The sequence below is a fragment of the Protopterus annectens genome, chromosome 2.part0 (assembly GCF_019279795.1).
Source record: "Protopterus annectens isolate FY-2018-M chromosome 2.part0, PAN1.0, whole genome shotgun sequence".
In the NCBI taxonomy this organism is placed as follows: Eukaryota; Metazoa; Chordata; order Ceratodontiformes; family Protopteridae; genus Protopterus; species Protopterus annectens.
The window spans coordinates 624,974,262-624,999,594 of NC_056728.1; the positions used below are offsets into that span (position 1 = coordinate 624,974,262).

Consider the following 25,333-nt stretch of genomic DNA (forward strand, 5'->3'; position numbering starts at 1 on the left):
ATTTTGAGGAGGTTTGCATGGCTGCATTCTCAGAAATTCCCAGATGGTGTTAAAATGAGATTTTAAATTCTCCTTTGGGTAGAGATTTAGGTTTTGGTCCTCCTGCTGCAGAAGTGATCAAAAAGTGTGATGAAAAAGGTAGGCTGATACAGAGAATCCCTAAGATTTTTCAGCCCTCCTTTTCCAAATTTTCCAAGGGATTCTCTAACTCCTCATTCAGTTTTGGTAAGAAACAAAATAAACAGTCTCAACAAAATACAGGCAAACAGATGTTTAAAAAGAAATAAAAAGGGGTTCTAACAAGAAGTTTGGAAACTTCCTCAACCAAGGACAGTCCAGTAAGTCAGAAAGACCATCTAAGATACTTTCCCCTCTCTCCCACCCTGACACTTACTTTTGTCTTCCAGAAAGTCAGAATCACCACTTTTCTCTTTGGCAAAAGATAGTTTCAAACAAATAGCATCTGAAGATCATTCAAAGTTACAAATGGTAATAGGAGGAAACTCCTCCTTTCCAGGGGGATAATTCCTCATCCTCCAGACCAGACTCTTATTTCCACCTGTCCTTCATCACATTCTGTCCAGGGAGTGATAGAACCAGTTTCTCCTTTCTCAGGGGTGAAAGAGGTTTTATTCAAGTATGTTTTTAGTGCCATAGAAAGAAAATGCTTGGAAACCAGTTCTGGATCTCTTTTTCCTAAACCTGTTTGTGATAATTACTACATTTAAATGATGTCACTTCACAACCTATTACCTATTTTTCCTTATTCAAGTTTCCTGGTAACAATAAATTTAAAAAAGATGCTTGTCACATCCCTATTCATCCAGACTTCAGGCAGTTCTTAGGGTTTTGTATTTCTGGATCGCAATATCAGTTCTCTACCTTACCTTTTGGACTATTCACTGTACCAAGAGTGTTCATAAAGTGTCTAGCTACAGTTTCAGCTCATTGCAGGCTACAGGGTATCCATTTTCTTCCATATTTAGACAATTTGCTTATCTTTACTGAGTCTTTTTCAAAGTGTCAGAAATCTCTCTCTTTCTCTTTTGGGTGAGAGATCACTTATATTTTCTGGGTTTTGGGTGAGAGATCTCTTACATATTCTGGGATTCCAAGAGAACATTCAAAAGTCTTTCTTGACTTCTTCTCTCAGGATTGTGTTTCTGGGATGTCGACTGGATGCCACAGTTCAAAGAGCTTTTCTTCTGCAGGAAAAAATAGATCTATATTGAGATCTATTTCTAGGGCTTTCTACTCAGAGTTCAGTCACTGTGAGGGAATATCTCAGGATTTTGGGTCTCGTGTCTTCTATGATTCTAATGATACTGCTGTCAAGACTTCAAATGAGAAAAATACAGTGGTATCTGAAGTCTCTTCGGCCCCAGCACCAACACTCTTTATCTTTTCAAATCCCAGTGCTGGGTGTCGTCAGAAGAGAAATCACTTGGTGGAGACAAAAGATATCCCTAAATCCAGGCCTCCAGTTCTCTCTCCTTGTTCCAAAGCAGTCAGTCACCACAGATGACTCAGACTTTGCTTGGGGAGCAGTTTCAGGAGAGATAAAAGTGCAAGGTCTAGATTAGTTTTGTTGTGGTGAGTATAACAAAATTTGATAGCCTTACACAACTATTTTGAAATAGTCTATTTTGACACAGTTGTCCCTTCATCTTACCTTCATAAGAAATGAGCAATTGATCTGAAGATCTTGTTCACAGATAAAGCAAACAGGTCTACTTAAGGAGCTCCCCACAGCTGGTCCAATTCTTGAAAAAGTCCCTGATCTAGTTTACATTTGTGAGGGTCTGCCCTGTACTACTCAGCTTGTCTGCTATACAGTTTTGCTGCATTTGAACCAGCTGACCTGGATGACTTGAGGATTTTATCATAGAAAACAGTTTTCCTGATTGTTATGACCTCTACAAGAAGGGTATCTGAGTTGCAAGATCTTATGGTGAGTCAATCCTAACTCATTTCCTTAGGGACAGGGTTTCTTTGAGAAACAATCCTAATTTTATGCTTAAAGAGGTATCTGCATTTACATTAAGCCAAACTATAAATTTCTGCATTTTCTTTCTTGAATCCAAAAATGAGGGAGAAAGGATACTCCATACCTTGTCCACAGGCAAATCAGGTACTATCTTGACAGAACTAAATCTTTCAGATCTTTGATCAATTGTTCATTTCTAATGAAGGTAACAAGAAGGGACAACATGTCTCAAAATGGACTATTTCAAAATGGTTGTCTAAGGCTACTACTTTTTGTTATACTCACCACAGCAAAATTATTCCAGATAAGGTCAAGGTCAAGTCTACCAGGGCCTGGCATAATATATGGCTTTTTAGAAAGGGTTGAATTCTAAATGTATTCTAGAAGCAGAAACCTGGCCCTCTGTACATACTTTTACAAAGCTCTATAAGCTTGATTCCTTCTCTATTTCTAGATCAGGTTTTGCAATGAACATGCTCCAGGAGCTTCTGTGCTCTACTCCTTCTCCCTCCCAAATGTAGAAAGCTAGTATAATCTACCCATCCAGCTAAGGCTACTGCAGCAATCATTAATATGAGGAAGGCAATACAGTTGCACAAGTAAACTTAACGTAACAGTAGATGTTCGAATAATCACTACTGCAATAGCCGCTCCCTTCCATCCATTCCCCTTTTTTGGTATGTTGTGTTTATTTATATTTTTTGTTCTTCCTAGCATTGTCCTTTCAGGGTTCAGCCTCCCTCTCTATGTTGACAGGAAAGCTCTGAAGGGCTTGGCACCCAAACTTGTATTTTAGCCTAGTCAGCTCAGCTTGAGTTGCCTAACAGTTGAGTGCATGGAAGGTCCCCTGAAGCGTTGCAAGATGGCCGGATGTAATGGTGCTGGCAGGATATAACCCATATAGCTAAGGCTACTGCAGCAGTGATCATTCAAACATCTACTGTTATGGTTATTTTACTTACATAACTGTACATTTTCCAGAGTTTCTTTTATGTATCTCTGTTACCATGGTTATATGATTACTGTAAATGCATGCGACTATTAAAAAAAAACTAAAAAAAAATAAATAACATCAATATTTTACTATAACTTGGTTGAAAAATTAACCTTCCCAAAATAACACATTATATGAGCATAACATGAGGTTGGCAAATAAAACTTCTGTACTCAGTAAAATGTATTTAGTCTTAATTCTGTAGAACCTGCATGCTGCAAAACATGAAAAAGATAAGGCAGACATGAAAATAGTGAAGGTTGTTTAATCTTATCTCAGGTTTGTACAAATTGTGCCAGTGCCAGGTATAGGCAGGCCATATTTCTTATGAGTATAATTTATTAAAGTGCTGAGAGTGACTATATACTTCTCTATGGAGTTAAAGAAATGTATATCCATGTGATTCAGTATAAATTTAAACAACTTACATAATTGAACTTTTACCAAGCAATAAGCACTAAGTGACACAGAATAGCATACAAAGACATGGTAGCAGTAACAAAATATTTATAGCATGGACATCAGATCTTCACTTTTTCAACATGTTGTGACAGGCAAACCTGAGAGTAACGAATTGTCATTTATCCTAACCAGCAGGTGAAATATCTACATGCATAATTTGCTGATGTGCAAGAACTATGTTACATCATGAAGCCACTGACATCGCTGGTGATATGTCTGCTTCTACAAAACTGCATTAACACATTGCTAGAAGCTAGTTAAATAAATATCCAACACAATTCTGAAGCTGCACACACATAATGTATATACATTCATCTGTTAAGCCAGAGCACCCAACCTCAGGCCTACTATACTAAATTGTGATTACCCTGGTCTATGGCACTGACAGACAAGGCCTGATTATGACCCAGAAGACCAGGGTTTGAATATTAGTTCAGATGATAGAGGAGTTGGGTCGGTGAAGTCGAAGAGTAAGTAGCCACATCCTTGGGGGGGAGTACTGATTCCAGTTTCTTGCTATATTCACAACCATTTCCATCTTCTGGCTGTATTCACAATCACAAATGAAAGCTTGTTGGCACCAGTAATGCAACACAGACAAAGGACATGGGCTTAATCTAGCAAGCTGTTGATGGTAGCCCAGAGTTACAGCACATGGGTGGTAAGATGCACATGCTAGGAGAGGGTGTAGTAGGCCCTCACATTCATGCAAATTCTTCACATCAGCCACTAGGGGTTGGAGTTTAGACCACACAGAAAAGCCCTGTAGTCCACAGGAATGATGGCTGCACTGCAGGTGCTCTGGGTGGAGGATTGACGGAGCTATGAAAGGGCGAGTTACTATGTGGGCAATAGAACAAAGGTTGCCAACTGGTACACTTGGATGGCAGGCCATTTAGTAAAGTAAATGAGTGCAGGTGAAAGCTAATAGTCTTAGAACAGCTGAACAAACCAACATCCATTTTTCTGTAGATAATGGCTCCCTCTAGTAGACTTTTGCCCAAGTCAATGACCACACAGCACTCAGGAGCACACAGGGTGGTGTAATTTCCCCAGTAGAGGCCAGGAAAATCATCTCTTGTGCTTCAGGAATGGTAGGCAGGACTGTTTGCTAGCAATGTCTATTAAGAAAGTGAGGCAAGTCCATGTTGGGCAGCCCAATGCATGTTCCTTTACATGCATGCATGCTAAGCACTTGCAGGGGATGTCGGGCCATACATGGAAAATCTTTGAACCACCAGTGATGGCTGCCTAAATGCTGGCCCATTTTGGCCAATTATATTCCTCAGTGATGAGAGAATGAATTGGCCAGTTGGCCTAGAAGTGGACTGATACTCCGGAGGCATCAAGGTCAAAGAATATAAAAAAGGTAGTCAATCTAACAGAAATGCATATGTTAGAGTTGTGATAAGGGTTTATGGGGTACATCATAAGACAGTTACAATAGCGCTATACTGCAGTCTGTAAGGCATCACCTATATAGACCCATAATATTAACTAAATTAAATGTTTTCAAAAGTATTCTATAACATGGAATGCACAATGCTAAATGAAAACACTTCATTCTGACAACTATTTCAAAACTGTGTGTGTGTGTGTGTGTGTGTGTGTGTGTGTGTGTGTGTGTGTGTGTGTGTGTGTGTTTCTGATCCCAGTTGTTTGTTGCTGTATACATTCCTGCTGAGCTTACTGTTGACTGAGATCTGTAAGTCAAACTTGTGCTTCAGATGTATTTGTTTATTTTCACTTAAAATGATGGTTTTTTGCAGCTTGAGCTTCCCAGAATGTTTTCACTGCTCCCAGGGCAAATTCTCCGACTTCAGGAAATAATAGAGCAAGAAAGAGCCAGAAGAACCTCGGTGCCTCTCAAGCGACAAACCACAATAACACAGGAGGAAGAGCAACAGGAATATGATGATATCATTACCAGAATGCCATTGTAAGTACCATTAGGAAAGTAACGGAGGGTGACACTATGAACAGTTTTTTAAAGTGCCTCAACATTTGCACCATATATTTATTTTTAATTTACTGTCAATACTTATTTATTTATCTGCTTATGTTAATCATTTGACACTAATGTGTCATGTCTCCTAATTCTTAAACTGAGGAAAGGACTGAAGGTGGGAAAACTGATACCTGTAAGATAGTTAGGACATACTCAACAGTCCCTGCAGTACATGTAGTAGTATTAATGTAGTACTAGTACTAAAGTAATGTAGTTTAGTAATAGTAATAATGTAACAGATGGAAGTTTCATGTTTTAGATATGAATCACACAAATGCCATCTAATATAAAGACAACAAAACAATGCCTTTTGAATTCCTTGGTTCAATTCTTGGCTGGGGTGCCTTCTGTGAGGAGTCTGAATGTTCACCCTGTGTTTACATGGGTTTCTTCCGGGTGCTATGGTTTTCTCCCACATTCCAAAGACATGCAGTAGGTGGATTAGACACTAAATTTGTCATAGGTGTGAGGGTGTGATAATGTGTGCTGTGGAAGAACTATCACAGAGATGTATACCTTGGCTCTAGATGATTGTCACTGTTAGTGTGACACCTGACCCCATGTGCAAAAATGGGAAAAAGAGGTTGTAGATGGATGGATGAAAACAATGCCTTTTGAATATTAAATGGACACCTGATCTGTTATGTTTGTAACAATGGTATCCAAAAGCATAGTGATAGTGTAAGGGGACTGCACTTGAGGGGATGCAAAACAACTAACTTCTTAGCGTTAGTATTCTAAACAACCAATATTATATGTTGTTTGCTGTACATTGGTATTGTAAACAAGCACACAATTACAAAAGATGTTTGCAGTCTCAGCAATATGACATATAATTCAAAAAGTAAGAAACCTGCACTACTTCTATCATTATGTAAGGTACTTGTTTACCATCTGGAGTACTGCAACCTGCTTCATTTTACTACCAATATTTATGGAAATAATTAATGAATATTCTGTAAATACATGAAAATAAGGAATATCTAAGACATGAAAACATTAACAAAATTGCTGTGCTTTACATCTGTGTGCTTCATAATGCTGGCAAATCAGTGGTGAGGCAGCTAATGAAACATTTTGATGTTAGTATAATAATGGTCTTTCGGCTTTTCCCAGTTAGGGGAACTCTGGTCCGCTAATGATTGGCAGTGGATTTTTATGGTGCTGAGTTGCCAGCCGAATGCCCAACCTTCAAAGAAGGCACAGCCATTCACGCATGCATCTACCTGCATGTCTTTCAAACAGTGCTTATATAATCTGTTTTAAATAAAATAAAATAAAAATTTAAAGCAGAAAATACAGAGTGGAACTGTGAAGGAAAATGTAAAATACATTTAATGAAATTACTAAGCATTTTTTCCTTCTGTCTAGACTCCTTCAGACTACCTCCTCTTTTGACACAGATGGATAAAGCCCTTACTGTGTGATCCAAATGACCCATGTTCATTTAGCAGGCATGGGAGCTGGATAGACTGGACTGGAAGGTTGGGAGTGAAGTAACCTATGGCTTTCTAACCTGAGGTGATGGAGGTAGTTTAGCTCACCAACTGGACAACACCCATTGGTGGCACTGGATGAGGCAGTCAATGGGGTCTGAGTCAGAGGAACATGCAGTCGCAGCATAGCTGCATAGGTCAAGGCAGTCACATGTGGAAGTTCACATGCTTTGCCCCCTAGACTAGCAGCAATAACATTTCTAAGGAGGTACAGATGGATATTAGGAGCTCTAGAGGCCGGGGGAAGATCCTAATGGATGATAACCATGCATTCAGCTTCTCCTCACAGGGGTATGAATGTACTGGTGATGGTCCTGACCTCCATAAAGGAAAGAATGCACTTATTGGTTATGGGGGTCGATGGTCAGCCAGCCAAGGGGTTACAAAAACAAAGACTTTTTCAGACTTGTTTTGCTTACAAACATCAATAAATATGCCTACAGATTTTCTGCAGTTTTACATTTTCATTTTATTTGTTACTTCTTTTTCATCTTTAAAGGTTTTGGGGCATATTGGTTCAATAATCTGGTTTAAACATAAAATACTAATTTATTTTACTTTTGCACACAATAAGAATTATAGCATGAGTAAAAAATGTCTTAGAGAGTCCGTTACCAGCTGAGTATATCAGTTTTGATTATTTTGGCAGTTTGTACCGGTAGTGCAGAAACTCAAAGACATTTTAAGGCATATTGCAGCTTAAAGTATACAGGATGTCTTGCTTTAGTAAAGTAGCAGAAGAAGGGTCAGTAAGCTGACATATGCTTCTAGTGATTTGGACTCGTCCTGTGGACCAAGTGCCAGAATGCTGACTAAAGTAAGTAAACTGACTGGTAAGAAGTATGCCGTGGGCTGTCATGGGTTTCATTGTCAGTCAGCACAGGGGATTAAAGCTTTTATCTGTTAACAAGCTTCTTCCTGTGGCCCATGTTTCAACTCCCTCAACCTCCATTTGCTTATTCTGTGACTGTGAACAAGTCACTTAAGCAGACAGTGATCCTGGGAAGAGTCTAAAGAAGATGCATATAGATCAGTTTTATACCCTGCCTAATAAATATAAATAAATAAATGGGAATAATTTCTGCATTGCTGTTCACTGGATATCAGTGATAGGGCTACATAGACCTCATACATCCTTGAGGTGCAGTACACCCAGATACACTTAAGGCCATGCACTGGAATGTGCATGTAACCCCTTCACAGTATTTCACTGGTACCCTTCCAGTGTCATGGTCATTGGAGGTTTGAGTTAGGATGGTGGTGGCCACAATAGGGCAACATTAAAGGAATAAAAATACACACAGAAAAATGAATAATCAGTGTCAGTCTTCCTGGCTGCTCCTCCAACTCACCAGTGAGGATCCAGTCTGGAATATTTTGTCCTTTCCAGCTTTCCTTGGTATGACAGAATTCCCTGGGCTACTTATTCCACTACCCTTTTAGCCAGCCCTTCAGCACATGGTGGTCTGCAATCAGATCTTGGTTACCTGGCATCTCAAATGCAAGCTTTTCCTCTTTATCAACTGCAAACTCCCAATGGCAACAGGGAACACACTGTCATAATAACAAAAATGGTTCCATACTACAAAATGACTGCAATCACAAGTCAAGATGTGTTTTGAAGATGAAACCCTGCACCACATAACAAGGTTGCATGTCAGGGGGCAATATACTGAAAAATCATAAAAGTGATGAGATTGTATTACACAGATTAAAAATATGATCAGAACATTTGCAGTTTAAAATATTTTGCTCCAGATTTTCAACATACCATTTTACAAGTCTACTCTGTTTGTTTGTGTCTTTTGGCTTTTCCCAGTTAGGGGTCGCCATAGCGGAACTCCAGTACGCTAATGATTGGTAGTTGATTTTTACGTGCCGAGTTACCAGCCCTGACGCACAACCTTCAACGAAGGTATGCCCATTCACGCATGCCTCCACGCAGAAGACACTCTAGCTGAGAATCGAACCGGACAGTGTCTTACTATGAGGCAACAACTCTACTGCAGCACCACGAAATATAGTTCAAAATTGTGTATAAAATAAATCTGACTTTACAGGGAACACTATCGAGATGAAAAGAGAACATGTTGTCACCAACAATGACAGTACACTATACTACATTACATTTTTTTCACACTGTCATGAAATGATTGTGCATATGTCAGAGCCAAGCAAAAGTTGTGAGGCTAAATTCAGCAAACTTAATACAAGTTTATAACTCTGGTGTTTGTAAGCATTTTATTTTATTATTTTTTTTATTTAATTTATTTTCACTTAAAATCTTCAGCATGCTCATCTTAAGAAAGAGAATTTCATAGTATTTTGCAAAATAATTTTTGTGGCTGAACAGCATAGCACTAGTGACACATTTTATGGGGGAGGGACTTGGAGATGGCGTATGGAAAATCTGGAAATATAATGTTAAGAACTGGACAAGTTATGGCCATGTGATGAATGTTCCATAAGAACTAATTCAATAATCTACTATAGTCATCGACTACCACTTAATGATTCTTTTCTACAGCAGATGACAAACTTTAAGCTCAGAATGGTATGTACTGGTAGTTAAGCAGATGTTCTGTGGTGAGCTTGTTGGGATGAAGTACAGGAAACAGTGAAAGGCAGTTTTCTTTATTGCAAAAGAAAATTCAGTGCTTTATTTTAGGTGTGGGAAACCTGCAAATTTTGGAAATGCCACCTTAGGAGGGGTGATGATGGAATCTTTTCTCTGTTTAAGAGACAGAAATACAGATATTTTCTTGATATAAAATTAGATGCTGAATGAATATCCCTGCTAATATCTTACAGTAAAAAGCTGATATTGGGGAAAAAGTGCTCCAACATATAAACTGGATTAACTAGCCTCATTTTATCCTCTGTACTCATTAGTCATTATTTCATGTATTCATTTAAAAATGTGTTTTAGTTATACATGCTATACATAATTTTTTTCACCTAAAGCATTGTATTTGTAAATATGGCTGCTTGATTTATGTATCTGTTTTTAATTAGTATAAGATATGAACCATTTTTCAGTATAATGTCATTATTATAGCTGGATTTATTTAATTACTATAAGATCAGAGCTAGTTTCAGTATATCCTGACTCATATATCTATTTTTAACTAGTGTAAGATTTCAACTATTTTCAGTGTATATATTTCAGTATACAACTACATATCAAACCGTTGCTTGTGTTTCTATTTCTGTGTCTGTTATTTATATCTTAGCTATTGTTAACATTGTTTGTGATCTTTCAAAAAATAATAAACCAAATAAACCAAGGTATACTCCAAGCTGAGACAGTTTTATTAAATGTTTTTGTCAACAAATTACGCTTGACTTCTTCAGAATAACACCAATTGTAAACAAGTTCTTTAAATAGCCATACTTAATCATTTGCATATAAAATACCAACCAATTAGTCAATTAAAATGTCAAATAATTAAAACAGCACCATACATAAAATAAAACCTATTATGAAACTAGCATGTAGTACTTAATGTTACATAAAAACACTCTACTAAACAACATTAAAAATGTATGAATAAATAAATAATGACATTTGCTACTTCAAACATGAAAGTCAAACTTAAGCTTTAGGTAACTTGCAAGGATACAACCTCATTCAACCCTGGGGGACTTGTGGCATTAACCCTAAGTTGCCACATTAACTCTTTGTACCCAAGAAACAATTCACTAGGTCCAACTCTCATTAACTTTCACATGTTCAAGTACTGTAAATTTAAAATTATGTTCTGGAAAATTATTAAGTTGTTTTACCAGGGCATTGTTAATATTACCTTTGTTAATATCATATACGTGTTGATAAATACGTGTCCTGAAAGTATTTTTTGTTTTCCCTATATAGTATCTATGACATACCTGGCACACTGCAAGAAGGTACTGAATGACTTCCTTTGTGAGCACACTCACCACGTTCATTCTAGGATATTAACCTTTAGGACCCTGATGGAACTTGTCTTAGAAAATAATTATATCATTTTTGATGGACAATTGTATAGACAGACATCAGGGGTTGCTATGGGGGCTGCGTGTCCACCAGTGGTTGCAAACATTGTCCTGACACAATGGGAGTTGACTATGGTTTTTCCATCTGAAGGTTTTAAATTTTGTAAGTTCTATGGCAGATACCTGGATGACATCCTGATTTTTTGGGATGGTAACCAGGATCAGTTAAGAGAGTTTCTTCTCTTCCTTAATGCAAATACATAATTTTTACGTTTTACTATGGACACCAATTTGGACATTATAAACTACTTGGATATCCAGATTAGTAAGAACAGGGAGTCCAAGAATTTTGTTTCAACTATATACAGGAAACCAACATACTCGAACACCCTTTTACATTTTGAAAGTGGACACCCTTTGTACCAAAAAAGATCTCTTGTAAAGGGACAAGGGGTATGGCTCACTAGGATGGTCAGCGAGTTGGGTACATTTTATAAAGAAAGGGATGTTTTATTGGGTATGTTGTTAAGAAGAGGCTATCCTAAAGAATTTGTAGTGCCAATCTTGGAAGAAGTTACTTACAAAAGAATATCTGGTCACTTTTACCCGTTGTTGGGTTTAGGCATTGAGGATGAGTCACACGTATCATTGAATAACAACAATACTATTGTGTGTAACAGGAACAATAGTAACACCTATAATAATGCACTGATTATGACATACAATCCCCAGTTCTCACATTTTAGGAACATACTGGTTAAAAATTGGTTCATCTTAAAAAAATGATGAACAAGTAGGAAGTAAGATGGGGGACAAGCCTCTAGTGGTGTATAAAAAGGACACATGTATTAAGAACTTACTGGAACAGAAAAAAGAAGGTGGGAGACACCTAAATAATGGATTGATGAGAAAGTGCGGACATTGTTCACAATGTAAGTACATCTTGGAAGGTGATAGTGTTGATATCTCACAATATGGAACAATCAGGCATCATTATAAATGCAATTGTGTGACCAAAAACATGGTGTATATTGCAGTGTGGCAGGTATGTCATAGATACTATATAGGGAAAACAAAAAATACTTTCAGGACACGTATTTATCAACACATATATGATATTAACAAAGGTAATATTAACAATGCCCTGGTAAAACATCTTAATAATTTTCCAGAACATAATTTTAAATTTACAGTACTTGAACATGTGGAAGTTAATGAGAGAGGTGGACCTAGTGAATTGTTTCTTGAGTACAAAGAGTTAATGTGGCAACTTAGGGTTAATGCCACAAGTCCCCCAGGGTTGAATGAGGTTGTATCCCTTGCAATTTACCTAAAGCTTAAGTCTGACTTTCATGTGTGAAGTAGCAAATGTCAATATTTATTTATTCATACATTTTTAATAATGTTTAGTAGTATTTTTATGTAACATTAAGTACTACATTCCAATTTCATAACAGGTTTTATTTTATGTATGGTGCTGTTTAATTATTTGACATTTTAATTGACTAATTGGTTGGTATTTTATATGCAAATGATTAAGTATGGCTATTTAAAGAGCTTGCTTACAATTGGTGTTATTCTGAAGAAGTCAAATGTAATTTGTTGACAAAATTGCTTAATAAAACTGTCTCAGCTTGGAGTATACCTTTGTGCGTTCTTTGGTTTATACTGTTTGTGATTTATCTGGTCACTCTGTGGTTGGACTGAAGTTATTATATACTGCTAAATAGTTTAAATGCTAATAAACTACATACAGTCATCTAGTACACCTCTGAACAGAAATCTGTTGGAAAATAGACCTCATGGAAGTTAGCACGCTTCATGTTTTACATGTTTCTCTCTCTCTCTCTCTCTCTCTCTCTCTCTCTCAGTTTTTCTGTGTAGTATTAAGCCTCCAGGTATAGCATAACATTGCAGTGTGGTAAAATACTTGCCAGAATATAAGTTAAGCTTGCAAAAATGAATAAATATGTGTTTTAAGTCTTACCTTGATTAGAAATACAGATGTTTAATTCTCAATGGAAAATTATTAAACCTGCAATCACCTTCAGTGTTTATGCTTCAAAGAAATGTGGCAAGAAAACTGGAAGTTTTGGATATGGATATTTATTTTATGCCTTGGTGCAAGAGGCTTACCTGAAGCATCTGAAGAAGCACAGTATACTGCATTCCTGCATTTAGCTGGGAGAAAAGCCATAAAGATATTTAATGCTTTAGATTTCTTGAGGAAAAAGACAAATTTCATTACTTAAGATCAAGTCATAGATTACTTTCAGCCCAGAAAGAACATTCCAATTAGTAAACATTTTCTTTACAAGAGCACAAATTCATACACAGACTATGCATGCTTATGTTACTGATATAAACAGTAAAACCAAACACTATGGATTTGATGAATTGCACAATTCTCCAATAGCAGAAATAACAATTTGTGGTATAAGAAATGATGAAAGAAGAAGCATATTTTTAAGAGAAGCAGACCTTTTAATATCAAAAGCTGTGACTGTGTACAGAGCAAATGGAATAACTAGTACATCGATAAAAATATTAATTGATGAAAAGAAATATATAACGTAAAATGTGAATCAAACAATAATAAAAAAGACGGATTGTGCTGTGAAAGTAATGGATATGAGAAAAGAATCAAGTATCAGTGTACTATAATAAGATGAAGACTATAAAAGTCTGCTTAAGCAAGTGAAATTCAACTCTGCAGTACATCTGGGTATAGGCATGACTGGAAGAGATCACCTGCATTCAATTCAGCTTATAAAGTGTTTGCTGCTAGATGGCATTTTTCAAAGATGCATAAAAGCAAAACAAGTGTGCTCAAAAATATGAAAAAAAATTCTTTATTATTACTGCAAAAGTGAACTCTGAAGATCATTAAAAACAAAGGGGCAGGAGTACAGGGTTGCTTTTGGAAGTAAATGATGAGATTCAGTAAAGAACATAAGAGTTTGAACTTGGCACAGGTGTTGAGTGCAATAATTCATCATAAAATACTCCTAAACAGCAATAATTAGAATACACAGAGAAGTGACTGTGTGCATTGTGTTAACTGTCTTTGTCTACCAGTTAATAACATAAGGCCAAAACTGATGACATTTCAGTATGAAAGAAATGCAGACCCTTTTTTCAAAAAATCATAGCTGTGGATTTTGATTCTACTATTATTTTTGGTTATGTGGCTATTGAGAATCTTCGAATGTTAAAAGTAAGTCATGGTACAGAAGAAAAGCCTTCATATGTTCGTAACCATTCATATTATGACAAAAACATTACAGATATTGTAAGGATTCAAATTAATGATATCCTGCATTGACTATGTTGATGTCTTCACATGCTTAAAAAGTTTGCCGGGTGAAAATCATATGCAAATAAGACCCAATGTAAAACCTGTGAATCTTCTCTTAGGAAACAACCTATAGCAGTCAGAGGTAAAGAACAGGAATTAAAGATATTTATGGCATGAGGTGTCATTAAGAAGTAATTAAGGCAAATAGAATGGGTAAATAGTATAATTCACTTCAGTTGCTGCTCCAGTACCAATAAAGGACTCCCAGTCGATCAAATTCAACACTTTAATATCCAATAAAATATACAAGCTTAGATGATTTAAAACTTTCATTTCTAACACACCAGAAACTTCTTCAGAATCACTTGACATTGAATCTAAAGCCATTTAAATACACCTAGCACATCTCTGAATGGCTATTACATAAACACCATACTAAAATTTTTAAAAAGACAACACCAACTTCAAAATAATCCACTAAGGAGCCTGTTCTTGACACAAAAAAAAACAGAAACAGCACAGCAGAAGCAGCAATCAGAGGCAAACCTAGATTGATGAAATGACAAAAATAATAGCATAATAAAGTTTAATTCACCGCTTTCGTCCGAAGACTTCATCAGAATAAAAAACAAGGGTAAAAAGAAGGCTTAAATACATCCAAATTTAAATAATTGATTGAACAATTGAGTACATAATTAAAAAAATCAGTTCTGATACTTCAGTTAAAAAAGGAAGTAACAGCATTGTTCCTTTTATGGAGATGTAACTTCCTGTGTTTCAAAAAACATTTGATGTTAACAGCTTCATTTATACCAGGGTGTTTGTCAGCTTTTAATTTCATCTGCCATAAGGTTTCTCTTTGTAATATATAGTTTTTAAAATCTCCTCCTCTCATATCAGCCTGACACACTTCTAAAATAGAAAATAATTTTTTTTAAAACTAGTGCAAACAATAGAATGTTTATATAAAGCACTTGTAAGATCTTTCTTTTTAATGTCATAAAGATGTTCTCTAATGCGAGTCTTGAGGCATCTACTGGTCATTCCAACATAAAAAGCTGGACAAGAACTACTTAAACTAATATAAACTACACCTTTCGTGTCACAATTGACACAGTTAGGTGCAGTCAAGGTTCTATCGTGAGATTCTACGTTGATGTAGGGTCCCACAGAAATGTATCTACATATATTGCAGTGGTGACAACACTGCATGCCTCTCTTGGTGGTGGTCATATTATTATTGTAGCTATAGTTATACTCTAAAATTTTTTTCAAACTACGAGTGTTCCTGGACACAAAAACAGGTTGGTCACCAACAACCTTAGATAAATTCAAATTTCCCCTGATCACCGACCAGTTTTTTCTAATTAAATTTTGTATCTGTTTAACATCACTACTCATGTCAATAGAACAAATCAAATTGGTGTTCAAGTTGCCCCTGTTGATAGTGTTAGTGAGAAGAGTGTTGTCATTGATTTTCAAACTGTTGGGATAATCAAGCAATGCTGGATATTGCTTTGTTCGTCTATTCCAAATGTCTTTACTGGTATCAACCAGTAATAGTTGATGGTATCCTCTATCTAAAAACAAGGAAAAGATGAACTCAAATTCAGCTATTAAATCAGATTGTTTAGAGGTCATTCGACAAGCTCTAATGAAGTGGCCTCTGGGGATGTTTTTAATGATGTGCCTGAAATTTTCACATGTAATAACATTTTACACATATCCATATGTATACAAAACTTAGAAAACACTTAAAAAACACTTAAAAAAATTAATGTTGTTCTATATTAATGTTAGTATGTGTTTGCTCTTAACTTAAGAGCTGGGGCTAGTGAAAGGTGGACATTCAATCCGGGGGGGGGGGACAGGCATCAGGTTGTAATTGCCAAATAAGTTCTCTAAATTCTATCTTAGAATCCCAGTCACCTCCCCTTTCTTGTTGAGTAACTTTCTCTATAACCTAAAACTTATAGTCTGCTTGAGGACACTGCAGACAGTCTCTATAAAGGGCATTAGTGTCCTTTTTCTGGTTTATATCATATGTATGCTCGTACACCCTCTGCCTCAATGTAAATTTGGTCTTCCCCATGTAGTAGGAACCACATACCTTACAATGGGCTAAATAAATCACCCCTTTGGTATGACAGTTGAAATGCTCCTGTAGGTAAAAAGTGACTTTTGGGGAATTCAATGTAAGTGTGTTTTGGTTATACATAAATGAGCATTGACCACACATACCACATTTATATGTTCCTAATATTGTGCCTGCAGGTTTTGTATTTCCCCTTTCAAAAATGTCCTTTAGATTGAGGTTTCTCCTGAACCCAAACTTTAGTGGTCTAGAAAAGACCCTGGGTTTTTTGGGCATAATAGAAAACATCTTCCATTTTTTTGTCACAATGTTTTGAATCCCTTTAGTATCTTGGTTGTATGTCAACACTAAATATATACCATCTGTGTCACTTTTAACTGATCCTTGGTTCTTGTTTCTGTTATTATTGTTACTTTCATAGTTTAATAGGGGTATATATTTATTTCCTCATCCCCTTAGAACTTCTTTGATAGTTTTAACCATGCTATCGGGGTATCCCCTCTCACAAAACATTCCCTGAATATAATCCAGTTCTTTCACCAAGTCATCTTTATTAGAAGTCATACAGGCTTCACGTATAATTTGTCATTTCACTATATTTTTCTTTTGTTTGTAAGGATGGTTACTTTCATAATAAAGATACGAGTTTGAGAAACATTCCTTTCTATATAGTTTTGAAATATATTTCTAATTAGTATTGTCCTTCATAATGGTCACATCTAAATAATGTACTTCGATTTCTCTGATTTCATGAGTGAACTTCAAAAATTCTGTGGTGTTATTTATGTATTCCATGAAACCTTCTATATTTTGTGGAGGCCCTTTCCACAAAATAAAAATATCATCCAAAAATCTGAAGTAAATCCTGATGTAATCTTTGTACTGTGACTCAAAAATAAAATGTTTTTTCCAGTTTAATAGGACAATATTTGCAAATATAGGTTTGCATACCGTACCCATAGCAACCCCATCCATTTGATGGTATAACTCACCTGGAAATATATGAAGTTGTTTTTAATACTAATTCAATGCTTTCTAGGATAGTTCTAAAATCTGAGTGTTGCAAAAATTCAAACTCCAGTAACATTTCTTCAAACCATTGTAGACCTCTATCGTGGGGAATAACTGAAAAGAGGTCCTTGACATTGATGGTTATAAACAAAAAGTCATTGTTAAATTCTACTTGTCCTATCTTGTACAAAAAATCCCACAAATCTTTTAGTATGTGGGGGTATAAATCATAAAAAGGTTTCAACTTTTTGTCACTGTATATAGCTAGAGGCTGTGTTTTATGTTACGTTATTGATGTTTTTTGTTACTGTGGAGTGTCTTTTTCCAGTGACCATGGAAGTCCCAGATTGTAAGCCCGACTGGTAGGGCTAAACATACTCTTGTGGGTGAGCTTACAAGGCTCATTAATGAATTTTCATGATGGTAACAGTGTTTCTCTAGATCTGGAGGGTTCTATACCCTGTATCCAAGAAAATTGAACTGTGATGATGTCACTTCCGGTCGGGATTATGTCACTTTCAATCCAGTGGCAAGGCACACAGCAGCAGGAAAGGCATGGTGCTACTTCTAGCCAGAGAAATGGAACAGAACCTGTACAATGGACTCAGAGTCATTTCACCCACAACACTAATTCATTGAGTGGTTGGGAACAGTATTTGGACATTAATATAGACTCGTGGTTAGGCAGAACAAACTTTAATTTTAACCCAGCACCTCCACAAGGTAATGAAACATATGTTGGTATGTGTCATAAGTTAAAAGAAAAATTGTGTAAATTTAGAAGTTTAACGGCTGACAATTGTTTTTTAAATAAATGCATTAAAGTTAAACAAGTCCCTAAGAGACTTAGAATTAGTAAATGTCCTAATAATGTCTATGAGGGATCTGATTTTTTTTAAAGAAGTAGTAAATGCATTTAATGACTGTGGTTTAGCCCTTATGAGGATTATTATTAAGCATAATGAAAAAATGATGGATGTGTTAAAGAATGATATTACAGCTTTGAATATGAAAATACAGGAAGATTTATTGTTTGCCTTAGAAGAAAATAAATGTAAATATGCATATATTTTTAAAGATGTTAAAGTTTTGGATGCAAAAAACTGGAAAAGGAAAGACTATGCTGAGGGCACAGCTTATGTACTAAGTCAACCTTTTAACCCACTCCATGGTAGAGGGAACACTAATATGGATGGGTACAATAGTGAAGAAAATAGAGAATTTGATAATAGGAACAATGATAGAGACACCCCTTTAGACAATGGTCCTGTAAGAAGGTCAGAAAGAATCCGGAATCTGCCAGTACAACCTACGTATGCACAAGCCACTAAGGGGGACATTGGAACCAGAGGGGGAAACAGCAGTTTTACCCACAACCACAGAGGAGTTATTGGAACAGATAACAGAGGACTTACCTTTAAGGGAGGGGAACTTTAACATGGACAATGAATTGCAAGTAGTAGGTCCCATTAATAAGATGGGGAATTTTCAAATTTATAATTATACCATTGTTGAACTGAATGAGAGACACTTTCGTTTGTTCAAAAAAGGTTTCAAATTCATTCCTAGCAAAAAAGGAAATATGGCTGAAACATTACTTGATATAAAAACGTTTGTCAGAAAAATGAATTTGGATGTATTACTTGGTGGTACGACTGAGTCAGATAGAATGGACCAGTTGAAAAAGAAAAGTTCTTATAATTCCTCCATGTTACCTGAATTAAACAACTTTGAAACGGTGGTATGCAAAGAAATCAGATTATACTACAATAGTAGAAAGGTGTATAACAAGGTAAACTTGACAAAAGATTTGAAGGAAGTTATGTCAGAAATTTGTAATAATAAGAAGGTTCGTATTATGAAACCTGGTAAGGGAGGGGAGGTAGTTATGATGCAGCAGTGGGAATATTCAGCAAAGATGCTTGATTTGTTAAACACTAATGGTAGATGCAATCAAGTATCTCAGAACCAAGTTAATATAGCCTACCATAGAATAGATATTATTCTAGAGGACAGCTTGTTACAAGGGCCCAAAACAAAACAGTTGTATGACTTTTTTAAAGTATCTAAACCATATATTCCAAGCAGTTTTGGAATACTCAAAGTTCATAAGAACTATATGAACCCCCCCCCCCTTGACCCATTGTAACATCTGCTGGGTCAAAACGTAGCCTCTAGCTATATACATTGACAAAAAGTTGAAATATTGTTATGATTTATACCCCCACATACTAAAAGATTCTGGAGATTTTTTTTGTACAAGAAAGGACAAGTAGAATTTAACACTGACTTTTTGTTTATAGCCATCAATGTCAAAGACCTCTTTTCAGTTTTTCCCCACAATAGAGGTCTACAATGGTTTGAAGAAATGTTACTAGAGTTTGAATTTTTGCAACACTCAGATTTTAGTACTATGCTAGAAAGCATGGAATTGATATTAAAAAAAACAATTTCATATATTTCCACAGTGTGTTATACCATCAAATGGATGGGGTTGCTATGTGTGTGGCATGTGCACTCATGTTTGCAAATATTGTCCTATTATACTGGGAAAAACATTTTATTTCTGAGTCACAGTACAAAGAATACCCTCCGGTTTCAGTAAACTTCCATGCAGGAATAGTTTATTCCAGCACGGAAGGGACTGTTCCCATGCAGCATAGCAGTGCACCATGCATATTCATGAAGGCATGCTGCCATGCTGTAATACGGACATGGTTCTGTGTACAAGTGCAGGGGGTGTGTCTGAGAGCTGTGCTCTCACAATACAAACATCCCCTGCACACCGGAATTGCCGTACAGCAATTTAAATAGAGCGAGATTGCTTGTTACACCTCCCAACCTGTCAAAGTAAGAAATTTGGACAAAGCCATAATGGACAATTGTCCCTACAAATCTAGAAAGTTGATAAAATATCAGGTTTAGCATTAGCATGAATTTTCGGAAGGGCATGAAGTATATAACGCACACCTCTCAACCCATCAGCATAAGAAATCTGGACAAAGCCATAAAGGACAATTGTCCCTACAAACCTAGAAAGTTGATAGAATAACAAGTTTAGCATTAGCATGAATTTTCTGAAGGGTATGAAGTATATAACGCATACATCTCAACCCATCAGCGTAAAACATCTGGACAAAGCCATAAGGGACAATTGCCACTACAAAATTAGAAAGTTGATAGAATAATAGGTTTAGCATTAGCATGGATATTCTGAAGGGTATGAAGTAAAAAATGCAACATATACATTTTTTTAACATCTGTAATAAAGTTTAAGCGTAGCTGCATGGGTGTGCCCAAAACGGCACAATAAGTTAAATAGCAATAGACATCCAACATAAGCGGTAGTGTAATAGTGTAGTGGTTAGAGTGAATACCTTGCATGTAGTCATTCCTGGTTCAAACCTCATCAAAGCCATTTCCATTTTATATGTGTAATCATTACAATTTTAATTTATTTGTATATTTATGTAGGAAGTAACTTATATTTCCCAACCAGAGTGGTGTATTAGACGCAGATGTAAGGTGTCAGTGTAATAAAGTAGTGAACCCCCCCCCCATATAAACACAAGTGCCCCATACAGTATAGTCACACAAGAATAACTGTAATTACAGCACATTGGGGGATATCAGGGAAGGTAAACAAATGTATATGTAATGAATGATGAATCAATTCCATACAGGTGGTAGTCCAATAAAATAAAACATAAGCAATGCTAAGCATTGCACAGCTATGCTGGCCGGGTGTAAGCATTGTGTACATACAAATGCTAAGCAATGAATAGCCCAGCTAAGTGGAATTTTCCATTGGTAAGCAGTGCTGAACCTGCCCCTTTAAGCACTGCCAACCTTAGCTAAGCAGGTTTGCCCATAGATTAGCTTAGATCAGCATATTCAAACCTGTCCAATCATGGCAAAGGGTGGAAAATCGGACATATTTAAACCTCACAAGTGGGACTACAGCTCATAACTGGTTGTAGTTCTTCACTGTAGGCAGTATTTCAGGTGTTGGAGAGGGCATGCACCTTCAGGCGCAGCACTGAGGCATACAGGAGTCCAAGGTCATGGTAGGACTCCTTGTAATAAAACATGATGTGAGACTGCTGCATGACCAGTACCAGGGCTCCAAATACAAAGCAGAATCCTGGGAAAGTCCTGCCCATGATCTCACTAGTGCCACTGGTATCCCTCTTCTGGTGAGCAGGTCTGGCACCACTATGCTGACTTGAAATGAAGGAAGAGGGAGCTCTTGGAACAGTTGGTCCAAGAAGCAAGACAGAGGGGTGATGTCCCAGCAGTATGTAAGTATTCATAGCAATAACTGTTTACCAAAGTCCAGCCTGTGTATGTGATGGATAGGTATGCATAAATGTTTCTCTATTTTCATTACAGCTCCAGCTGAGTGGGTTGCGAACCAGGACCCCATGCCAGTAGGTTGCAAAGGCTGTCTTGCAAGGCTGGTGAGTAACAATCTAGCTTGTACTATACATACCAAATAAATATAAAGGAGTAAAATGTCAGCTGTCATTATTAAAACTGGGTATGGTTTAAACCTGAATAAAGCAGACAATATTACAGTAATAGTCTCATAAAAGTCATATATTAATAAAATGAAATTGCCTGTGAATAAAAATCAAAAACCCTGGACTGGTTGTGTTTACTCTGGTATGGTATGATTTGAAATGTGTACAGATTATGCATAGCAACTATAGCTCTGAAAGCATTAAATAATTAAGTCTCATCTGACAAAGTTAGTGCCTCTATAACACATGAGACTAACTGATATTACAAATGTTATGCACCAAGATCTGATATGTAAATAGTAATATTGTGTTAACCACTGTTTTCTACACTGTGCTATGTGAACAGGTATGTAATGTTGTAAATACAAGGTCAGATTGTACAACAAAGAGAGAATGAGAAAGACATCATTCAAAGAAAAGGCAGCAGTTTCACAATAGCTCCCCGTGATGAAACACACACTTGCCATATTTTTAGCAGACACAGTCACGGTTCGAATCCCGGGTGTGGTAGTAAGCTGTATGCATAATTTCAACTAGGATGTTGTGAAAATGTGTAGAAACAATCAGGTAGTATTAACAAACATTCCATCCACAGGTTTCCCAGGTTATAGAAGATATAAAGTAGCTATAAGAAGGCTGTAGTTATATTGTATCCAACACCCATGGTCCAACCCCAAGACTGCAAATGACAGCAAGATAAGTACATACACCAAGTGATCGCCCCCACAAAATATTTTAAAGCATCATGCTATCACAGCAACAGGTCCTTGCTAATAACAACCAGGGTGACTGATAGAAATTAAGGCAGAGTGTGTCAGTAGCACACACACACACACACACACACACACACACACACACACACACACACACACACATACACACACAGCTATATTGTCATACTGGTTGACTTCAACTACTCCACCACTAACTGGGAAAGCTACTCATGTACTGATGCACATGCTCATCACATTAACCTGGTCCTTCCTAACATGGGCGACTGTTGCTCTACACCAATAGTCAACTCCTCCCTTGTTATATCTGAACACAAATTAATCACCTTTGGAAAACCACAGCCCACCTACCCCCCTCTTGCACAGGTAACCACCATGAAAAGCCTTTCTAAAGCTAACTATGGCTTCATAAAATCAGATGTGGCTATCCACATGGCAGCCATGCAAATGGAGACTAGTTGCATGACAGCTGAATCAAATAACAATGAACTATGAACATGTACACAAATGTATAGATACCGCCTCACCCAATACAACCAGGACCCTCACCTCCAAAAAATGGAAGCTGATCTGGTGGTCCCCTGCCATAAAGAAACTGTACAGCAGAAAGAGGGAACCAATATGGAATAAGGTGAAGTCCCAAGACAGGAAATAAACTTTTATCAGCCTCAATGAAAAGGTGAGATCCCTCATCAAATACTACAAAGTTAGCTGTGAGAACAGAATTGGAGCACATAGTAAAGACAACCACAAGGCCTCATACAGTTATGTAAAGAATCTCCATGGCAATACCAAGATTTGTTTATTTATTTATTTATTTATATTTGTTGACCGGGAGTCTTGTCTTTGTTCTGAGCTACTGGACAATGGTACCTCCCAGACTGAGCCAGCAAATAATGCCAATATACTGGCTGGCATCTTGAGTGCAAACATTACCCCTCACACCCCCCCCAAGGACAAATCACAATACCAGTACACCTCCAGGCACCCAGTATTACTGCAGCACAGGTTAAACACCACTGTCCAAGGCCAAGCATACAGCTTCTATGGGACCTGAGAATATCCCTGGCTGTGTTCTACATGAACTACAGACTGACCTGGCACCTTACCTGTGTGCCCTGTTCAAGCACAGCCTCACCTCAGGTGATACATATAAACATGCAGCTCAAACACCATGAACAAGACACTCAGTACTCAAAGTCCAGCTTTGCATGCAGGGGTATATGATTCCAATAATACAATCTGCAATCTACTCTTACTTGAAAAAGCACTGTTAAAAGTACAAACGTAATGATACAATATGTGTTAAACTATTTCTGCCAATCAGTGCACTGTAGCTGGTGTAACATGCAAGTGTGACTACATATAACCTGGGATACTACTCATGTATGAAACAAATCCAAAGAGAAAAGATTGTGGTATAACCCATGTATACACAGATGTCCCATATAGTATACTCACACCCCTTGCTACTGTAATGACAGCACATAGAAGCAGTTATATACAGGAAATTAAATACACTTATTAAAGATGTCATTACCCTGCTATTTTATCAGACTGGAATGTGATCACTGGTTACCAGGGCTATGCTATGGTTAGCAAGTTTAAGCATTACTTAAATGTAAATGCTAAGCAGATTTGCACAGTGGTAAGCGAAGCCTACATGATGTAAGTACCTATTCATTTAACCCTATATTAGCACCACTTACCATCGGGCAAATCCACACAAACACGCTCAAAGATGCTCAAAACTGTCTTAACCACCCTGTATCCAACAGTCCTTGTTCTGCCTAGCAACAATATAAACAGCCCTTGCAGGTCTTGAACCCAGGACTTGCACACCACAGCCTATGCAATTTACCAGTAAGCCACCACATCTATATTGCTACAGGATGTTTTCTCAAACATACCCGTCTTTACAAGCAGTTTACAATAGGGAAGAGACAAGTGTGCAATTTGGAAGGATTGGTATCTATAAATATATATATATATATATATATATATATATATATATATATATATATATAGCTGAATAGAAACATACATAGAGAGAGAGTGAGATATGTAGGGAGATCCATATATGTGTACAACAATATATAGAGATATTACCAATAAATACTGAGCTGTACCTATATATATATATATATATATATATATATATATATATATATATATATATGTGTGTGTGTATATATAGACCTATGTATGTAATATATATATATATATATATATATATATATATATATATATATAGTTTACTGACATAATGTTGAATGTCATAATGTCTAATAGTAATTTGGTTGAAAAATAACATCTCAACCCAAAACACTGAATTATCAAAATTTCTGCAGTCATTTCATTGAAAAAGCAATGAGATCAACTCTAGTATTTTGAAGGGGAGCTACACCCCCCTCCACCCCCCCCCTACACACACCCTATAGTTTTATATATATATATATATATATATATATATATATATATATATATATATATATATCAATTCCAAGATCGCACTACAGTGCAGAAATGGGCAAATTCGATAATTTCAACATTGTGTGTTTAGACTAATTTTATTTCAACATTTTGATCATTTAATATAGTGTGTTTAACCAATTCAGTTTCAACCATTTACCATTCAACATTATGTTGGTAAACTGTATATATATATATATATATATATATATATGTATATATATATATATATATATATATATATATATATATATATATATATATATATATATATATATATA

General features: G+C 36.5%; 1 protein-coding gene across 1 annotated transcript in view; it reads left to right on the forward strand.

Moving 5' to 3' along the window:
- The window catches only part of LOC122792765 (signal-transducing adaptor protein 1-like), a 575,382-nt gene that overhangs the window by 291,362 nt on the left and 258,687 nt on the right, over positions 1 to 25,333 (forward strand). Inside the window, exon 7 of the mRNA XM_044060337.1 lies at positions 5,213 to 5,382. Coding sequence (XP_043916272.1) covers positions 5,213 to 5,382 — 170 coding nt within the window. The remainder of the gene's footprint in view (positions 1 to 5,212; positions 5,383 to 25,333) is intronic.